Source organism: Lethenteron reissneri, chromosome 16 (genome assembly GCF_015708825.2).
Source record: "Lethenteron reissneri isolate LAM-NWPU_2019-01 chromosome 16, ASM1570882v1, whole genome shotgun sequence".
NCBI lineage: Eukaryota > Metazoa > Chordata > Hyperoartia > Petromyzontiformes > Petromyzontidae > Lethenteron > Lethenteron reissneri.
Window position 1 is genome coordinate 4342160 of NC_083794.1, and position 21636 is coordinate 4363795.

Here is a 21636-nt window from a genome sequence, read left to right on the forward strand (position 1 = left end):
ATGTATAATAGTGTGTAAACAGTATGTGTAATGTATAGTAGTGTGTACACATTGTGTATTGTATAGTAGTGTGTACACATTGTGTAATGTATAGTAGTGTGTAGACAGTATGTGTAATGTATAGTAGTGTATAGACAGTATGTGTAGTAGTGTGTAGACATTGTGTAATGTATAGTAGTGTGTACACATTGTGTAATGTATAGTAGTGTGTAGACAGTATGTGTAATGTATAGTAGTGTATAGACAGTATGTGTAGTAGTGTGTAGACATTGTGTAATGTATAGTAGTGTGTACACATTGTGTATTGTATAGTAGTGTGTATACATTGTGTATTGTATAGTAGTGTGTACACATTGTGTAATGTATAGTAGTGTGTACACAGTATGTGTAGTGTGTACACATTGTGTAATGTATAGTAGTGTGTAGACAGTATGTATAGTAGTGTGTACACATTGTGTAATGTATAGTAGTGTGTAGACAGTATGTATAGTAGTGTGTACACATTGTGTAATGTATAGTAGTGTGTACACATTGTGTAATGTATAGTAGTGTGTACACATTGTGTATTGTATAGTATATGCATGTTGAGTGCAGTATAAGCGTGTATATCTTACACACAAGCACAGCATGTACGAGTACAAATCGTGTGTGTAGATTTAACACAATCCACACACACCAACTTTGACACAAACTCATTGTATGTGTGTAGACACCGTTTGTTAAGCTGTGTTACACTGCACATGCAATAAAAACTCTGTGTTCATCACGCAAACAGCGTACATGTGTACGATGCACAGCTGCACATTGTGTGTACGCAACGACGATGATAATGATGATGATTATGATGATAAAAATGCAATAATCGCAGCAAAACGAACCATCCCAGATGCTTTAACGTGTCCATGAACGGAGCAAAAACGCACAGCGGAACAACGGGAACTCGTCCGCGGGTTTCGCGACGCGCACATTCGCGCGCGAGAGAATTTGCAAATTTTTAATTTAAAAAACTAAAATTTTTTTAAAAAACTTCCGCCGATGTTTGCCATCTTACGAAGACGCCGATTTTAAACGCGCACGTGTTTTTTTTGTTGTGTTGGCGGACGTGAATTAACTCGAATGGAATGTATTGACTGGGGAGGGCTGGTGCTTTGACGGCGAATCTGCGAGTAGAGAACAAAGCGGAGAAGCTCCGTGCCGGCGTCAGTCGAGAATCCACGTGGGTCGCGCGTGTGACACCCCCAGGCGAATACAGTGCGGATACAGTAGTACAGTGCTGGTACAGTGAGGGGGACAGTGAGGGTACAGTGAGTACAGTGCGTGGTACAGTGAGGGTGACAGTGAGGAGGCAGTGCGGGTACAGTGAGGGTGACAGTGCGGGGGCGGTGAGGGGTACAGTGGCGGGTACAGTGAGGGGACAGTGAGTACAGTGAGGGGTACAGTGAGTGGTACAGTGAGTGGTACAGTGAGTGGTACAGTGAAGGGTACAGTGAGTGGTACAGTGAAGGGTACAGTGAGTGGTACAGTGAAGGGTACAGTGAGTGGTACAGTGAGAGGGCAGTGCGGGGTACGTTGACTACAGTGAGGGTACAGTGAGTACAGTTCCCGGTACAGTGCGCGGGACAGTGCGTTGTACAGTACGTTGTACAGTACGCGGTACAGTGCGCGTGAACCGGGGCTCCTCCCCCCCCCCCCGTCTCTTCCCTCTAGGTCGCCTCGGCCTCAAACGAGGACCTGGCGCGGTACGTAACCAGCATCGTTGCCGAGGGAGACAAAGACGGTCGGGCTCGGTTGCTGGGCACTTGCCCCAGCAGTCTGTTACGGGCTACACGGGGGGTCTTTGTCTTTGTGGGAGCGGTGGTGCAGCGGTTAGCGCCCGAGTTCGATTCCCGCCGATAACCAGGTTGTCGATAATTATCTGAACCGGTTCCTGGGCCTCCGCCTAGGTCGCCTCAGCCTCAAATCGATAAGTAAACATCGCCACAGGCTACACGGGTGATCTTTGTCTTTGTGGGAGCGGTGGTGCAGCGATTAGCGCACGAGTTCGATTCCCGCCGATAACCAGGTTGTCGATAATTCTCTGAATCGGTTCCTCGGCCTCCGCCTAGGTCGCCTCAGCCTCAAATCGATAAGTAAACATCGCCACAGGCTACACGGGGGATCTTTGTCTTCGTGGGAGCGGTGGTGCAGCGGTTAGCGCCCGAGTTCGATTCCCACCGATAACCAGGTTGTCGATAATTCTCTTGAACCGGTTCCTGGGCCTCCGCCTAGGTCGCCTCAGCCTCAAATCGATAACTCGGCGAGATGTGTTAGTGTTCGTGATTTCAAGGATCAATACGTCGTAATAAAATCAATACATTACATTTAATTTATTTTATTTTTACATGTAATTTATTAGATTGTATACCTACGTGCTTTTAATGAAATAACCAAAGAGTTTGTGTGTTCTGTACTCTTTCGCCAACACGATAATTATTTAATCCGTAATTGTGTGCTGCACGATACGGTAACTTTAGTGGCTTGGAAGCTTTCGTGAGTGCAGGTTCTTTTTTATATTTTCGCCCTTATTTACTGAAGAAGACCGCTTGTGTTGCGATTTAAAGCTTCTTTCGTGACTGCAGGGATTCATCTTCTTGATTCTTTCGGTAAAGTCACGTAGAAGGGAAATAATAAAATAATAAAAATTAAACATAATAACATAATAAAAATAAAACATAATAAAATAATAAAAATAAAACATAATAAAATAATAAAATAAAACATAAAATAATAAAATAAAACATAATGAAATAATATAAATAAAACAATAAAATAATAAAAATAAAACATAATAAAATAATACAAATAAAACATAATAAAATAATAAAATAAAACATAATAAAATAATAAAAATAAAACATAATAAAATAATAAAAATAAACATAATAAAATAATAAAAATAAAACATAATAAAATAATAAAAATAAAACATAATAAAATAATAAAAATAAAACATAATACAATAATAAAAATAAAACGTAATAAAATAATAAAAAATAAAACGTAATAAAATAATAAAAATAAAACATAATAAAATAATAAAAATAAAACATAATAAAATAATAAAAATAAAACATAATAAAATAATTAAAATAAAACATAATAAATTTCGATTTAAAGCTTCTTTCGTGACTGCAGGGATTCATCTTCTTGGTTCTTTCGGTAAAGTCACGTAGAAGGGAAATAATAAAATAATAAAAATAAAACATAATAAAATACAATTCTCACGACGTTTCGGCCACAACGCAAGCAGCCGTCCTCAGGTGGAGAACAGGTCTGTCTCATTCAGACGCTGTCTTTCCGACAGACTGTTCTTCACCTGAAGACGGCTGCTTGCGTTGTGGCCGAAACGTCGTGAGAATTATTTATTATGTTTTATTTTTATTATTTTATTATTTCCCTTCTACGTGACTTTACCGAAAGAACCAAGAACAAATATCGAAACGTCGTGGGGTTTTTTGTTATTTTTTGTTGTTATTTTTATTTGAAGCTATCTACGTGACTTTACCGAAAGAACCAAGAATATGCGGTGACTTCTTTCGCACCGTACGTAGCCGACCGTGGTAATCTGAGGTGTGGTTGGGTAACCAGGGGAACGGGGACCTCAGTAACCAAGGGAACGGGGACCTCAGTAACCAAAGGAACGGGGACCTTGGTAACCAGGGGAACGGGGACCTTGGTAACCAAGGGAACGGGGATATTGGTTCTGAGTTGGTCTGTAATAAGGTAGGGTACTGATAAGGGGTTGACAGGTTTGTAGTGGTGAGTGTAGTGGTGGTGAGTGTAGTGGTGAGTGTAGTGGTGGTGAGTGTACTAGTGAGTGTAGTGGTGAGTGTAGTGGTGGTGAGTGTAGTGGTGGTGAGTGTAGTGGTGAGTGTAGTGGTGGTGAGTGTAGTGGTGAGTGTATTGGTGGTGAGTGTAGTGGTGAGTATAGTGGTGAGTGTATTGGTGAGTGTGATGGTGGTGAGTGTAGTGGTGAGTGTAGTGGTGAGTGTAGTGGTGGTGAGTGTAGTGGTGAGTGTAGTGGTGAGTGTAGTGTGAGTGAGTGGTGGTGAGTGTAGTGGTGAGTGTAGTGGTGAGTGTAGTGGTGGTGAGTGTAGTGGTAGTGTAGTGGTGAGTATAGTGGTGAGTGTGGTGGTGGTGAGTGTAGTGGTGAGTGTAGTGGTGAGTGTGGTGGTGGTGAGTGTAGTGGTGAGTGTGGTGGTGAGTGTGGTAGTGAGTGTGGTGGTGAGTGTGGTGGTGAGTGTAGTGGTGAGTGTAGTAGTGGTGAGTGTAATGGTGAGTGTAGTGGTGGTGAGTGTAGTGGTGAGTGTAGTGGTGAGTGTAGTGGTGAGTGTAGTAGTGGTGAGTGTACTAGTGAGTGTAGTGGTGAGTGTACTAGTGAGTGTAATGGTGAGTTTAGTGGTGAGTGTACTAGTAGTGAGTGTAGTGGTGATTGTACTAGTGGTGAGTGTACTAGTGGTGAGTGTAGTGGTGAGTGTAGTGGTGAGGTGTAGTGGTAAGTGTAGTAGTGGTGAGTGTAGTGGTGAGTGTACTAGTGGTGAGTGTACTAGTGAGTGTAGTGGTGAGTGTAGTGGTGAGTGTACTAGTGGTGAGTGTACTAGTAGTGAGTGTAGTGGTGAGTGTAGTAGTGATTGTACTAGTGGTGAGTGTACTAGTGGTGAGTGTACTAGTGGTGAGTGTAGTGGTGAGTGTAGTAGTGATTGTACTAGTGGTGAGTGTAGTGGTGAGTGTACTAGTGGTGAGTGTACTAGTGGTGAGTGTACTAGTGGTGAGTGTACTAGTGAGTGGTAGTGGTGAGTATACTAGTGGTGAGTGTAGTAGTGGTGATTGTCTATTTGTTTGTGTTTCTGCCCTTGTGATGGCACGTTTTAGGATGAACGTTGGGATGTATAAGAGACACGTGGTGACCAACACGATCTGAATTTATCTGTAACAAGGTGACAGGAGGTTGACAGCAAGTGCAGTCGCCACACTGCTAACGGAGAGTTTTGAATTTTCCATTTTGTGCATCACCAGGGCATCCGCGTCGACTGCCTCTACGGCTTGTGCCGTGGTTGATGCGATTTAGGACGGATCTGTGAGCGGCTTCGTGGAAGATCAACCCCCAAGGCGCGGATTCTCCGGCTGTTGGCTCTTCGAGACGGTGAGATCGTTCGGCAAAGTAATTGCGGCGTCCGATCGAAACCCAAGTCTCGCCCGTGCGTTGTCGCGCACGGAAGCTGGCCATACTCTTAGGTTTTTTTTCCGGTAAAGTCACGTAGGTAAAAATTATTTTTAAATTAATAAAAAGATTTAGAGAAATTTTCACTGAAGCCACAGGTCCTGAACTCCTTAGTGATAATTCTAGATTTGAAGCTTTCGTGACTGCAAGGATTCATATTCTTAGGTTTTTTTTTCCGGTAAAGTCACGTAGGTAAAACATTCAAATTAATAAAAATAAAATAAAAATCACGACGTTTCGGAAGCAACACAAGCTTCCGTCTTCAGGTGGAACCGTCACAGCCACGACAGCTGTATTAAGTAAATGAGAGATTACAAGAGCTACCACTCCGTATATATAATGGTTGAGGGGGAAAGGGCCAGGAACGGCACACTTTTTATTAATATGGTAAGGTGAGGCTTAAGACTAAGAGTAGACTGCATAACATTTACTCGTATGTGCACGTGTGTGTGTGTGTTTGTGGGGAGCGGTAGTGCAGCGGTTAGCGCGCTGCGCTATGAACCTGGCGACCCGGGTTCGATTCCCGCTCACGGCCAACACCCAGTGACGATTATCTGAACCGGTCCTGGGCCTCCCCTTGGTCGACTCAGCCTGAAATGAGTACCCGGTGCGGTGTGTAAACATTGCCACTGGGGAGACAAAGGCGGTCGGGCGTGGTGCTGGCCACCCACCCCCTCGTGTGCCGTGCCGGCCTTCATAAGTGCTCGCTAACAGCACTTGCCCCAGCAGTATATTAAGGCTATACGGGAGATCTTTGATATTTGTGTTTGTGAGCCCGGGGAGTTTCTTTTCCGAAGATCGATGCGAATTTTTCTTGGTGGCTGTGGGTTGCCCAGCCCCTTGAGACTCGTTGTGTTGTTCCGTCCGCTTTTCACCCTCGCCCCTGTCCCTCCATCGTCTGGCTCTCCTGGCAAATTGGCTCCCAGGCGACGCAGCGGACGTCCCCATTAGTGTCCTGGGGAAGGAGGAAAAAAAAAGTTTGGGTAGAAATATTAGTAGCTACGAATGGAACCCCTAATACGTGCCATCATGGGGATGTCGTTTTTTTTAAAATCCTTTATATTAAGTTCACTTGCTTGCTTATGACCGTGCAAATCTTTCGGTCGTTTTTTAACCCACTTCCCGTGATCCAATCGAGCTGACATTTTGCACACAGACTCGTTGTGCGTGACAATTAATGTTCGTAAAAATTTTTTTCCAAAATTTTACACCTTTTAGGACAAAAATATTATATTTAATTACCAATTGCTTAATGGTGCAATGCAATCATCTGACCCATAGGTGGCAGCCATCTCAAGCCAGAGGACGAGAGGACTCTAGCCGCCACGCATATAAAGGATTTATAGTGAAAACTTTGTTTTTACGGGTTATACTTGTTTTACTTTACGTGAGATCAGCACTTTCAATGGCCACCGTCATTTGGCAATTTTATTTGGCGCACGAGACGTTTTCAGAGGTCAATGTGTCACCGCTGCATTAATGCCTTTGCTGAATAATTGGCGTGTACGGTTTGTCTACATCAGACCAAGGTGTCCTGAAACGTCCCCTCATAAAGCAGGTAAAACGCCACGATTCATTATTTTCCAAAGAGACCAGGTTTTTTTTGTTGCATATATATAGTGTCCGCGTGTTTTTGTTAAAAACCATCAGACCACTCCATTGCGAATCATTAAAGATTAGGGGGGAAGGGGGGGGAGAAAGCCCGGACTCAAAAAATCTTTGGCAGGCAGCAGGCGGCAACGGCTTCCTTTTCCCGCAAATGCGCCCACGTGTTCAGCGAAGCCCCGTGGTGTCGTCGCCCCCTTTCATCGAGCGACAAATGTTGACACGTGGCCCACTCGTGTCGCAGGGCCGTACCCCCAACCATGAGCGCAGCAGCAGCAGCAGGAGCAGCAGCAGGAGCAGCAGCAGGAGCAGCAGCAGCAGCAGGAGTCTCCGACAGCGGCTCGGACCAGAGCGGAGCGGCGAGCCCGGGCGGTGGAGTGCATCCCGCGTCCACGGACGACGCAACGCACGAAAGTCCAGGGAGCGCGAGCGAAGGGGACGTGACAGTCGGAGGAGGAGGAGGGGAGGAGGACGACGAGGAGGAGGAGGAGGTGGACGCCGCAAAGGACGAGGTGCCCAGGCTGCGACGGTGCTCGTACGAGGGCTGCGCCGAAACGACGGCTCGCTCCGCGCGGCAGGCCGGGCAGCTCACCGCCACCGGCAGCCACCACCACCACGCGGCGTGGATGTGTAAGAAGCACAAGAACAAGGCGTACAAGGCCAAGTTCAAGACCAAGAAGAATTTCTCGGCTGGCGGAGCGAGCGACGGAGGCGCCAAGGTTGGTCCGTGGTTTAGGAGGCTGGCTTCTTTGGGGCTGAGTCGACCTAGGGGAGGCCCAGTACCCGGTTCGAATATTCGGACTGTTGATGATTGGTTTTTTACCCTTTTATCTGGCAACAAAACTGACGCCTTTTTTTTTTACAAGGAGTTATGTTTGCATAGACCACAAAACCTGCAGTGGTAGTGCAAACAAAAAACTCTGATAATGTATGCACTGTCCTTGAAGTTGATTGGTCCACACCCGAGACAGCTTTCCTTAGAGCCTAGTCTCACATGGTGTTGGACCAGATGACGCCCAAAGGGTGATTGTGTGCCTGGGTAATTGTGTGTCTGGGTGCGTGGGTGACTGGGTGACTGGGTGATTGTGTGTCTGGGTGCGTGGGTGACTGGGTGACTGGGTAATTGTGTGTCTGGGTACCTGGGTGACTGGGTAATTGTGTGTCTGGGTGCGTGGGTGACTGGGTGCGTGGGTGACTGGCTGCCTGGATATCTGGGTGACTGAGTGAGGCGTGCGTTGTGTCTGCTGCCAGGACAAGAAGGACCTGGCGACGGCTCAGCAGCGACGGGGCACCCCCATCAAGGAGCCGCCCGTTGGACGCAAGGCCACGCTGCTCGAGTGCGTGCTCAACCAGAAACGGCAGGCACGTGACCTGCACGGGACGCTCGTGACACCGTAGTCACCCACGCACACAGTCACCCAGATATCCAGGCAGCCAGTCACCCAGTCACCCACGCACCGAGGCACACAATTACCCAGGCTCCCAATTACTCAGTCACACAGTCACCCATTCACCCAGGCACTCATGCACACAGTCACCCAGATATCCAGGCAGCCAGTCACCCAGGCAGTCAGTCACCAAGGCACCCAGGCACACAATTACCCAGTCACCCATTCACCCAGGCATCCAGACACACAATTACCCAGGCACACAGTCACCTTTTCACCCAGGCACACAATCACCCAGTCACCCAGACATCCCATTGAGTAGCGAGTTGCAGTAATCGAGCCTTGCCTATACGACGCTACACGCCACCGTGTTGGCCATGTCACGACTCAATAGAGGTTGAATGTGTTGTAGGGCCTCTGGTATAAACAATTGCAGGACTTGGCGATGTTTTCCACGTGGTAATCAAACGAGGTATTCTGGTCGAGTTTGGTGCCGGGGGGAGGGGGGGGCCCTCTTTAGGTACGAGTAGAAAACCGAATCCTGGGGGAGGGGGGCGGGGGGGTGTCTGCGACCACCACGCACGCTGCCCCCCCCCCCCCCCCCCCCCCCCGGAACACAGAGACAATTTCAACCGAGAAGATGGATTCCGGCTTAGCAATCATTGGAAGGTTTTGATGAACCATTTCGGGTCTTAATTGATTCGGACCGCATTCCATTTTCTACTCCCCCCCCTCCTCTTTTCCGAACATAGATGGACTTGTTCATCTGGCCAACTGCCAAATCGCTGTCCTTGGTGCTGACCGTTAGGACCAACCGCCACTTTTTAAATCCTTTATATTAAGTTCGCTTGCTTGCTTGCGCGCTTACGACCGTGCAAATCTTTCGGTCGTTTTTTAACCCACTTCCCGTGATCCAATCGAGCTGACATTTTGCACACAGACTCGTTGTGCGTGACAATTAATGTTCGTGAAAAATTTTTTCCAAAATTTTACACTTTTTAGGGAAAACAAATTAAATATTTAATTACCACTTGCTTAATACTGGCAGACAATCATCTGACCCATAGGTGGCAGCCATCTCAAGCCAGAGGACGAGAGGACTCTAGCCGCCACGCATATAAAGGATTTATAGTGAAAAACTTTGTTTTTACGGTTTATACTTATTCAATCCTTTATATTAAGTTCGCTTGCGTGCTTGCTTGCTTACGACCGTGCAAATCTTTCGGTCGTTTTTTAACCCACTTCCCGTGATCCAATCGAGCTGACATTTTGCACACAGACTCGTTGTGCGTGACAATTAATGTTGGTGAAATTTTTTTTCCAAAATTTTACACTTTTTAGGGAAAAAAAATGTTCATATTTAATTTAAAATACCAATGTGATAAAAATGAAACTTTTTACTCAAGAAAAACAAAAATAAATAATAAAATAAAACCGATGCCACGCATATAAAAGATTTATAGTGAAAAACTTTGTTTTTACTGGTTAATTTTTTAAATCCTTTATATTAAGTTCACTTGCTTGCTTACGACCGTGCAAATCTTTCAGTCGTTTTTTAACCCACTTCCCGTGATCCAATCGAGCTGACATTTTGCACACAGACTCGTTGTGCGTGACAATTAATGTTGGTGAAAAAATGTTTCCTAAATTTTACAGTTGTTAGGACAAAAATATTATATTTTAATTACCAATTGCTTAATGGTGCAATGCAATCATCTGACCCATAGGTGGCAGCCATCTCAAGCCAGAGGACGAGAGGACTCTAGCCGCCACGCATATAAAGGATTTATAGTGAAAAACTTTGTTTTTACGGGTTATACTTGTTTCAAATTTTCTTGCTGTGGATTTCACACCTGATGATGATTGCTTGTGTTGCCGTCGAAACGTTGTGAGAATTTTTATTGTTTTATATTTATATTATTTTATTATTTCCCTTCTACGTGACTTTACCGAAAGAAGCAAGAATATGAATCTTTAATCCATCAATTCTCCGTCTTTTTCTTGGTTTTTTGGGTAAAGTCGCGAAGATAGAAAAAAATATATATATATAACAAATAATAAATAATAAAAATAATGTATTGAAAAGAATAAAAGCAAAAAACCACGATAAAAAAATTGTTAAATAAAACAAAAAATCAAAATAAATTGAAAATAATAAATTAAAAAATTCTCACGACGTTTCGACTGCAACACAAGCAATCATCATCAGGTGTGAAAACCACTGCAAAATTTTTTTGAAAAAGTGGCAGTTTATTCAAATTTTCTTGCCGTGGTTTTCACACCCGATGATGATTGCTTGTGTTGCAGTCGAAACGTCGTGAGAATTTTTATTGTTTAATATTATTTTATTATTTTATTATTTCCCTTCCACGTGACTTTACCGAAAGAACCATAGAGTATGAATCCCTGCAGTCACGAAAACTTCAAATCTAGATTTAAATACATTTTGTCCCCGAGTCCAAACTGTAAAACATATATATTGTTTTGATTTAAAGCTTTCGTGACTGCAGGGATTCATATTCTTGGTTCTTTCGGTAAAGTCACGTAGAAGGGAAATAATAAAATAATCAGGTGTGAAATCCACAGCAAGAATATTTTCTTGCTGTGGATTTCACACCTGATGATGATTTGCTTGTGTTGCAGTCGAAACGTCGTGAAAATTTTATTGTTTTATATTAATATTATTTTATTATTTCCCTTCTACGTGACTTTACTGAAAGAACCAAGAAAAAATTAACCCGTAAAAACAAAGTTTTTCACTATAAATCCTTTATATGCGTGGCGGCTAGAGTCCTCTCGTCCTCTGGCTTGAGATGGCTGCCACCTATGGGTCAGATGATTGCCTGCCACCATTAAGCAATTGGTAATTAAATATAAAAACATTTTTACTAAAAAGTGTAAAATTTTGGGGAAAAAATTTCACGAAAATAAATTGTCACGCACAACGAGTCTGTGTGCAAAATGTCAGCTCGATTGGATCACGGGAAGTGGGTTAAAAAACGACCGAAAGATTTGCACGGTCGTAAGCAAGCAAGCAAGCAAGTGAACTTAATATAAAGGATTTAAAAAATGGAGCTTCCCGAAGTACACGTTGCCCTGCCATGTTCGGACGGGTTTGAGAGCCTGTCAATAAAGCTCGCTATGTCCTGAGCTTAGAAGGTATCATCATCCTGCAAAATGCTGCCGCTACACCACCATAATGTATGTAATCATTTTGGCCCGTACAGTCGTATGTGTTGCAAGTGTGAATCACCTGTTTGGCAGAGGGTCATTTAAGCCTGCCTGAGCTAATGGCAAAAATGCACGGACTGATTCAATGGGCCCCATGTGAATCGCACCCTTTTTTTCTTCGCCCGCGCAAGAGGTTTTTTTCGTTGTGGCCGATGGAAATCAAACGTGCCGGGAATGCATCCGAGACGAAATCAAAGAGGGTGCCGTGGTGGCTAGGTGATGTTAACTGCCTCGCCTGGTGTGCAGGAGGTCGTGGGTTCGATTCCTACCCTGATGCCTGCTGTATATTTGAAGTTTGCGTGTCTCTCTCTCTGTCATCATCATCGTCGTGGCTAGGAGATGTTAACTGCCTCGCCTGGTATGCAGGAGGTCGTGGGTTCGATTCCGACCCTTGACGCCTGCTGTATATTTGGAGTTTGCGTGTCTCTCTCTCTCTCATCATCATCGCGGTGGCTAGGAAATGTTAACTGCCTTGCCTGGTATGCAGGAGGTCGTGGGTTCGATTCCAACCCTTGACGCCTGCTGTATATTTGGAGTTTGCGTGTCTCTCTCTCTCTCATCATCATCGCGGTGGCTAGGAGATGTTAACTACCTCGCCTGGTGTACAGGAGGTCGTGGGTTCGATTCCAACCCTTGACGCCTGCTGTATATTTGGAGTTTGCGTGTCTCTCTCTCATCATCATCGCGGTGGCTAGGAGATGGTAACTGCCTCGCCTGGTATGCAGGAGGTCGTGGGTTTGATCCCGACCCTGACGCCTGCTGTATATTTGGAGTTTGCGTGTGTCTCTCTCCCCCGTGGTCGCGTGAAATTTTTCTCCGGGTCCTCGGATTTTTTTTCCCCTCCTCATTTAGCAAAATGCATTTTAGAGTATTTGGCGGCTGCTATAAATTTCCACGTGATAAGCCACCTTGTTGAGATATCATTTGCGGCCACGTCGCTTCTGAAAAATATCTGTACAGCTCAGTGGCCACGTCGCTTCTGAAAACTATCTGTACAGCTCAGTGGGACCTTACCTGGTAAAATATCCATCTATATAAAAGGCAAAGTTGCAAATGTGTGTCTGTTCAAAATGTTTAGCGTACTTCCCGACATGCAACAAACTGCAAATTTGCCATGTGGGTACTTTCCAGACTGTACACCATGCAAACATTATTAAAATACACTTTTGTGTTATTTTAGGGGGGGGGAGCTCAATAATGCATTTATTTTTTGTACAGCAAGTGAGCTGTGACGTCAAATCTGTCACGTGACCCGCGCATGTGGAAGCGTAACGCGTTGTAGTGTAGTGGTTAGCGAAAAACTTTGTTTTTACGGGTTAATTTTTTTGTATCAAACACCACCCAATGCGTTCGTTTACCCGCGCCTTGCCTCCCGGCAAGAGCGAGCGGCCTCCTCCGTTCGAGTGTGACGTTGTCGTTGTTGCGGGGGCGTTCCAGTCGAGCCTATTTCGTTGTTCATGTTGTTGTTGTTGTGTCACTTGTGTGCTCCTTGTCTTGTCCCAGGCTCTGCTGCGCAGTCCCGCGGTCATGCAGACGTTGCGGGAGCACCAGCAGAAGTGCCTGCAGACCTTCGCCACCGACATGGATCCGCAGCCGTGACGGACGCTCACCGTCTGCATCGTTCGCTGGCGGCGGTGGCAGGCACGTACGCATGTTGTACGCATGTTGTACGCGTGTTGTACGCATGTTGTATGTAGTGGGGAGCGGCAGCATAGGCGGTTGGCAACCCCGCGCTCCGAGTCCCGCTCACGGCCACCAACGCCGTTGACGATTATCTGAACCGCTCCTGGGCCTCCCCTAGGTCGACTCGGCCTCAGATGAGTACCCGGCGCAGTGTGTAGTAAACATCGCCACTGGGGAGACAAAGGCGGTCGGGCGCGGTGCTGGCCTCCCACCCCCTCGTGTGCCGTGCCGGCCTTCATAGGTGCTACTCGCTAATAGCATTTGCCCCAACAGTCTGTTAAGGGCAGAGGTCGCAATCGGGTACCCGATACCCGTACCCTACCCGATACCCGGCTACCCGTACCCAGCCGGGTACAGGTACAGGTACCCGTTTGCGACCCTGGTGCGGCCGGGTACGGGTAGGCCGTGAGTCACTGGTGAGTCACCGTTTGTCACTCATTTCCCAACGTCTTGTCTCTTCTCACAATTCAAGTTGCTAGAATCAACCCACCCGCGCCTGCAACATGGCTTCATCCCAGAGGTCGCAATCGGGTACCCGTACCCTACCCGATACCCGGCCAGGTACGGGTAGCTGGGTATCGGGTACGGGTATCGGGTACCCGTTTGCGACCCTGGTGCGGCCGGGTACGGGTAAGGAATCAAAACCCGTTTGCGACCTCTGGTTAAGGGTGGTTTGTGTATGGTATGTATGTTGAACTTCTTGCACACCGTACGTAGCTAACCGCGCTAATCGGAGGTACGGGGGAAGGACAACGAACTAAACACAACAACAACAACGAGCAGTTCTAAATAAATGAGTTTCCGGTGGCTTCCTAATATCGGAAGGAAGAGCGTTCCAGACGGCCGCAGAAGCGCATCTGAAAGCGCCGCGCGATGCCGTGGCCACCGCCTTTGTTCGATGGCTGAAACAGAATCTGCGGTGACGACCAGAGTTCGCGTGGCGGTTTATGTTCCTTGACGAGATCGGCAAGGAAGCGTGGTTCATTTGTGGCGAGCGCGGTGCACATCGTGGCCAGCGTCGCCGCGTGTCGTGGCTCGTTTAGGGTCGGCCGTTGTTTTAAAGCAACTTCAGAATGAGAATCTTCACGTTCGCACTGGAGGAATCCGATGAGCTGTGAAGATATTTCTTTATAGATGTCCAGTGGTTTACGGATGTCCACTGGATGTCCACTCTAATGGAGCTTCCCATAGGGCCAGTTTGGCTTTACTCTTTCCCATTCCGATGACGCACACGCACGTCGCGAAAACGAAAGCGGAAAGAAAACTGCAGTAACTTCATCGGAACCGAGGCTCCCACAAGGCCGTGCGGGAGGGCCGCGTGGCAGAGTGTTGGCGCCGGCGATCGTAGAACGCCGGCGGTCGTGCCGCTACGGTTCTCTGCGGTGAGCGGCGATGTCTTTAAATAAACACAACGGCGCCGCTGCTACCACGCCTCTTTGAATCAAATGAACGCCGTGCCGCTTCCACCGTTCCGAGATTCAGCGGCGAGCGGGAAGTCTCGGAAGGGGAAAGGGTCAAGCCTCTTGTGACTGTGGAGGTGTAGTAGTAGGTTTTTACCCTTTCAACTGGTACAAAACTGACACCTTTATTACACAAGGCATCATGTTTGCAATAACCGCAACACAAGCAGTCAAAATGCAAACTAAAAGAAACAACTCTGATAATGGTAATGATATGCACTGTCCTTGAAGTTGATTGGTCCACACCCGAGACAGCTTTCCTTAGAGCCTAGTCTCCAAAAGGCGTCATCTGGTCCAACACCAATGGAGACTAGGCTCTAAGAAAAGCTGTCTCGGGTGTGGACCAATCAACTTCAAGGACAGTGCATATCATTATCGGAGTTGTTTCTTTTTGTTTGCATTTTGACTGCTTGTGTTGCGGTTATTGCAAACATGATGCCTTGTATAAAGGCGTCAGTTTTGTACCAGTTGAAAGGGTAAAAACCTATTACTATATTTTGCCGCTGGTAAAGGAGATGTCTCAAAGTCTAAATGTGGAGGTGCTCCGCGCACCTCCAACTGGCACGGTGGGTTGCGTACGGTGCGAAAGAAGTTCAACGCGCACACACACACACTGTCTTCATCTTCTTGGTTCTTTCGGTAAAGTCACGTAGAAGGGAAATAATAAAATAATAAAACATAATTTTATAATTCTCACGACGTTTCGGCCACAACACAAGCAGCCGTCCTCAGGTGAAGAACAGGTCTGTCGGAAAGACAGCGTCTGAATGAGACGCTGTCTTTCCGACAGACCTGTTCTTCTAAGAATAAAAACTCTTACTCAAGAAAAACTGAAATGAATAATAAAATAAAACCGATGCCACGCATATAAAGGATTTATAGTGAAAAACTTTGTTTTTACGGGTAAATTTTTAAAGACGTCGTTACACCGCAGAGAACTCCGGCGACGCGACCGCCGGCGCTGTACCGTGCCGCACGGCCTCGCTGGTGACGTACACGCTTGCATCATCGGAATGGTCGAGGGTGAATGGTCTTCTCAGGAGAAGAGGCGAGGGGGTTGATGCCCCAGTCTGTCGACCAGACACTCAGAAATGGTGCATCAGTGAGAGTGACCTTCTTTTTAGGTGTATGTCGTACATGTTTTAAGCGGTTGTGAGAAATTGCGCTTTGTCCAGGTTGATTGATGTTGAAACGAAACAAACATCGTAAGTTGCGTCTCTTCTCTGTGATGTACGCATTCTGGGTTCCTGAATAAAAAAGATTTTTGTTGAACGTTTGCGATGTGTTGAAAGTGTAAACTTCATGACGGCGGCTGGCGTGGCTTCATGTTGGAGTCAGCCACTCAACTAATTCTAGATTTGAAGCTTTCGTGACTGCAAGGATTCATATTCTTAGGTTTTTTCGGTAAAGTCACGTAGGTAAAAAAGCTGTTTCATTGATACAGCAATCGTGCTGTGACTGTTCCACCTGAAGACGGAAGCTTGTGTTGCCTCCGAAACGTCGTGATTTTTATTTTATTTTACTTTTATTAATTAAAAATGTTTACCTACGTGACTTTACCGAAAAAACCTAAGAATACCGCTCAAATAACTTTGTGTCCATACGGTAAAGTCACGTAGGTAAAAAATGTAATAAATTAAAATGAAAACAACGAAATTAAATCCCGACGTTTCGGAGGCAACACAAGCATCCGTCTTCAGGTGGAACCGCCAACAGCAAAATGACTAGTGAATGAAGACAGCTGTTTAGACTTTACCGAAAAAAACAAAAAGCATGGGTCCTTGCAGTCACGAAAACTTCAAATCTAGAACTCTGTGTCTGTGTGTCAAGATCCACTATCACCATAATAATAAAGAGTGGGTCATCCCTGCCCCTTCCCCCCCCCTCAACCATTATATATACGGAGTGGTATCTCTTGTAATCTCTCATTTACTTGATACAGCTGTCGTGGCTGTGACGGTTCCACCTGAAGACGGAAGCTTGTGTTGCTTCCGAAACGTCGTGATTTTTATTTTATTTTACTTTTATTAATTTGAATGTTTTACCTACGTGACTTTACCGGAAAAAAAAACCTAAGAATATGAATCCTTGCGGTTAAAATCTAGAATTATCACTAAGGAGTTCAGGACCTGTGGCTTCAGTGAAAATTTCTCTAAATCCTGAACTACGTAGCCCTCTTTCAGACACGATCTGGACCTCACAAATGACTGCCCAACGTAGTGACCACGACAGTTTCACGTTGAGGTGGTCAAAAGCCACCGATAATACCACACGCAGAGGAGGAGGAGGTGGAGCATCTGAGAGTCGTGCATCAACGCTGTAGCTACCCGGTGTGACGGCCGATTTGCAGTGCTATGGTAACTCAGTGGGGCCTTACCTGTTAACACATTCTCCTGCGGAGGGAGCTGGTAGGAACACGTTGGGTTGCTCGGTCAATGGCCTGCAGGGTCAACGGCGGCGTGGTGTATTCCGCAAATATGCCCGACTGTGAGGGCGAGCACAAGCCGGCGTGAGTAGGTTAACCGTTGAGTTTTATAAGGGCACCACGGGGTGACCAGCCCCTCCCCACCCAGCCCCACCCCCCACCCAGCCCCACCCTCCCCACCCAGCCTCTCCACACCCTCCCCACCCAGCCCCTCCCCACCCTCCCCTCCCCACCCAGCCCCACCCTCCCCACCCAGCCCCACCCTCCCCACCCAGCCCCTCCCCACCCTCCCCTCCCCACCCAGCCACACCCCACCCTCCCCACTCAGCCCCTCCCCACCCAGCACCTCCCCACCCAGCCCCTCCCCACCCTCCCCACCCTCCCCACCCAGCACCTCCCCACCCAGCCCCTCCCCACCCTCCCCTCCCACCCAGCCCCACCCTCCCCACCCAGCCCCTCCCTGCACGACGGACACAATAATCCCCTGTGGGCTGGTGTAACCAGGAGGTTCCTACCAGTATAATACAAATGTAAAGTGTGCAATGAATCAAGAGCCCTCTGGTAAATTGGCATGAAATGGACCTGGATCGGGGGTCCGGAATGCCTTTTTTGAACGCGGCGTAACTTTCATAATAATTCAAATTTAGAACGCGCATTCCATCCTAAGATCCCAATGCGCATTGGCATGGAAAGCAGAGAAACGAAAACATAACCAGGAGCAACCGAGTAATCTAAAGAGGGAAGGCCACTTTAAAGAAATGGGGTTTTCAAAGAAGACTTGAAATGTATCTGCCGAGTGATTGCTCCGATTTCCCTGGTTTCAAGTGGCAAAGCGTTTCCATGGCTTGGGTGACACGCTCATAAAAGCCAGATCGCCAAAAGAGTGCAATCTGTAAACCTGGGAGTGCTGAGCAGTTAGAGATAAGATGATACTAAGGACCTTGATAGAATATATAAATGTATTGGTTACTACAAGTGATGTGTGGTGGTCAGAGCTTTCAAAGCCTATAATTGGTTAATAGCAGCATCTTAAAATCCACTCGTAATTTGACGGGTAGCCGATGAACTGTAACTTACCCTCGCGATCCGAATCCATAAAACAGTTGTTAACACTCGCAAATTACAAGAATAGAAGAAACAAGTATAACCCGTAAAAACAAAGTTTTTCACTATAAATCCTTTATATGCGTGGCGGCTAGAGTCCTCTCGTCCTCTGGCTTGAGATGGCTGCCACCTATGGGTCAGATGATTGCATGCCACAATTAAGCAATTGGTAATTAAATATTATATTTTTGTCCTAAAAAGTGTAAAATTTTGGAGAAATTTTTTTTTCACGAACATTAATTGTCACGCACAACGAGTCTGTGTGGAAAATGTCAGCTCGATTGGATCACGGGAAGTGGGTTAAAAAACGACCGAAAGATTTGCACGGTCGTAAGCAAGCAAGCAAGCGTGCAAGTGAACTTAATATAAAGGATGTAAAAAACAAGTACGCTAATTGGATGTTTTACGGTGTCACATATTACGAATTCCTGTTTTACGCTCCGTAGATGCAGTTTCTTAGCAAGGTTGTCAATAGCGGAGAAAATATTATCACAAGTACACAGGCAATTCTAGATTTGAAGCTTTCGTGACTGCAAGGATTCATATTCTTAGGTTTTTTCGGTAAAGTCACGTAGGTAAAAAGATTAAAATTAATAAAAGTAAAATAAAAAAATTTAAGTTAATAAAAGTAAAATAAAAATATTTTTATTTTACTTTTATTAATTTTAATTTTTTACCTACGTGACTTTTATTTTACTAAAATTAATAAAAGTAAAATAAAAATATTTTTAGTTTACTTTTATTAATTTTCATTAAAAGTAAAATAAAAATATTTTTATTTTACTTTTATTAATTTTAATTTTTTACCTACGTGACTTTACCGAAAAAAACTAAGAATATAAACACAGGCAATTCTTCTTGAATGTCACCTTTTCAACTAAGCTCCCACCACACAATGGGGACTAAAACCTTACACAAATGAAGTGCTGTTGTATATTTATACCGCCTTTTATGCGCAGATTTTATTGTGTCGCGCTGTTTTAATCACCGTTTTTTTTATTTATACTAGTTCGTAAATTCTGTCTTCGCCAGGCAAACGTTTTGCAATAAATATGATAATGAACCTGATACAAGAATAATTTTATTATGTTTTATTTTTATTATTTTATTATTTCCATTCTACGTGACTTTACCGAAAGAACCAAGAAGATGAATCCCTGCAGTCACGAAAGCTTTACATCGAAATTTTATTGTGTTTTATTTTTATTATTTTATTATTTCCATTCTACGTGACTTTACCGAAAGAACCAAGAAGATGAATCCCTGCAGTCACGAAAGCTTTACATCGAAATTTTATAATGTTTTATTTTTATTCTTTTATTATTTCCCTTCTACGTGACTTTACCGAAAGAACCAAGAAGATGAATCCCTGCAGTCACGAAAGCTTTAAATCGAAATTTTATTGTGTTTTATTTTTATTATTTTATTATTTCCATTCTACGTGACTTTACCGAAAGAACCAAGAAGATGAATCCCTGCAGTCACGAAAGCTTTAAATCGAAATTTTATAATGTTTTATTTTTATTATTTTATTATTTCCATTCTACGTGACTTTACCGAAAGAACCAAGAAGATGAATCCCTGCAGTCACGAAAGCTTTACATCGAAATTTTATTGTGTTTTATTTTTATTCTTTTATTATTTCCCTTCTACGTGACTTTACCGAAAGAACCAAGAAGATGAATCCCTGCAGTCACGAAAGCTTTAAATCGAAATTTACTGATACAACTCTGTTTTCCAATTTGTTATCTACGAACAGACACTAATAACTCTTCCAAAAATTTGCATTTTTCCACGAAACTAAAATTGTTGACGACTTGACTCAACGTCTTATGTTTAAAGACGTACCAATCGTAAACCGCTCAATTGAAAGAGTCAGTTTTTTTTATTTGAAAGAACAAAAATTCATTAACTTAATACTCTTAAGAGGAAGCTCTTTTATTTCTTACCGTTTTCTAACTATTCAAAATTTGAGCATCATAAAATGCGGATTGTTTCGTTCTAACCCACTCGAACCCCAAATATCTCAAAAACAATAAAAGATAGAACAATGGTCTTCGCTTTAATATGATTCGCTGTTTAACGCATCAAACAAAAAACCCCGCAATCTTATATTTTGAACAGTTCCCGAATGACACCAGGCACCAACATGTTCATGGTGCACTTAAAATCGAGATTTGAGGGCCTTAAAATGACAAATCTCGGATTCAGATTGTTCTTGTTGTTTGTATCCTAAAAGCTACCAACGTACCAAATGTCATCTTTCTACCCTGTCGCGAAGTACCCTAGAGGATTTTTGAGCCATACCGATTAAGGTCTTTATTTATATCGATTCTGTTTAATGTTGCACAAGCCACTACACTTGAGGCCCTTTCCACACTTTCATAAAAAACGAACTCACTACATAACTTTCCTTTATGTTGGCAGCTTCTGGTGCTAATGCCACCCCCCCCCCCCTTTCAAAAAACAATAATCAAATGTGCCATCACTAACAGCCCATGGAGTGGACAGCTCAAGTGAATGGGCTTCTTTGTGTTTCTCTCTCTCTCTCGGAGTTGCTTTTTTCGGGCACCAATTAATCACCGCGTGTCTTTTTTTTTTTATAATCTTGGGAGCGCGGTGGGTGAGGTAGCCAAAATATTTACGCCTTCCCCAAGCGGGCGTTTACGTTGGGAAATCTGAACACACTGGGGGGGCCCTTGGGAGAAATTTTGCCAATTGCTGTTTTTTTTCCTTGCTGGCCCTCATGGCTATTATTGCAACATATATTGGAACAATTCTGCTTTGGGGCCGAGACAACGGTGGCTAGGAGATGTGAACTACCTCGCCTCGTATCCAGGAGGTCGTGGGTTCGATCCCGACCCTGACGATGCCTGCTGTATATTTGGAGTTTGCGTGTCTCTCTCTCTCATCATCACGGTGGCTAGGAGATGTTAACTACCTCACGTGGTATACAGAAGGTCATGGGTTCGATCCCGACCCTGACGATGCCTGCTGTATATTTGGAGTTTGCGTGTCTCTCTCTCTCTCAGCATCACGGTGGCTAGGAGATGTGAACTACCTCGCGTGGTATACAGGAGGTCATGGGTCCGATCCCGACCCTGACGATGCCTGCTGTATATTTGGAGTTTGTGTGTCTCTCTCACAGTGGTGAGATGTTAACTACCTCGCCTGGTATACAGGATGTCGTGGGTTCGATCCCGACCCTGACGATGCCTGCTGTATATTTGGAGTTTGCGTGTCTCTCTCACAGTGGTGAGATGTGAACTACCTCGCCTGGTATACAGGAGGTCGTGGGTTTGATCCCGACCCTGACGATGCCTGCTGTATATTTGGAGTTTGCGTGTCTCTCTCATCATCACGGTGGCTAGGAGATGTTAACTACCTCGCCTGGTATGGAGGAGGTCGTGGGTTCGACTCCGACCGTGACGATGCCTGCTGTATATTTGGAGTTTACGTGTCTCTCTCCCTGTGGTCGCG

The 21636-nt window shown here is 45.1% G+C and overlaps 2 protein-coding genes across 5 annotated transcripts in view; both read left to right on the forward strand.

Annotated features, from left to right (window-relative positions):
- Positions 1-5097, forward strand: part of LOC133343101 (protein furry homolog-like) — a 160297-nt gene extending 155200 nt beyond the window's left edge. Inside the window, exon 12 of the mRNA XM_061552605.1 lies at positions 5056-5097. Within this exon, the coding sequence (XP_061408589.1) occupies positions 5056-5097 (42 nt within the window). The remainder of the gene's footprint in view (positions 1-5055) is intronic.
- LOC133342865 (regulatory factor X-associated protein-like) lies at positions 1162-15902 on the forward strand. Of its 4 annotated transcripts, none has more exons than XM_061552212.1 (5): positions 1162-1216; positions 5056-5182; positions 7110-7584; positions 8117-8202; positions 12988-15902. In XM_061552212.1, the coding sequence occupies exons 3-5, from the start codon at positions 7126-7128 to the stop codon at positions 13250-13252; spliced, it is 810 nt and encodes a 269-aa protein (XP_061408196.1). In that variant the 5' UTR covers positions 1162-1216; positions 5056-5182; positions 7110-7125; the 3' UTR covers positions 13253-15902. The 4 variants fall into 4 exon arrangements, with proteins under 4 accessions (XP_061408196.1, XP_061408195.1, XP_061408198.1 ...); XM_061552211.1 differs by lacking the exon at positions 1162-1216 and adding an exon at positions 1327-1739; XM_061552214.1 differs by lacking the exon at positions 1162-1216 and adding an exon at positions 1333-1739 and having other exon boundaries at positions 8117-8227.
- Positions 15903-21636: the final 5734 nt, after the last annotated feature.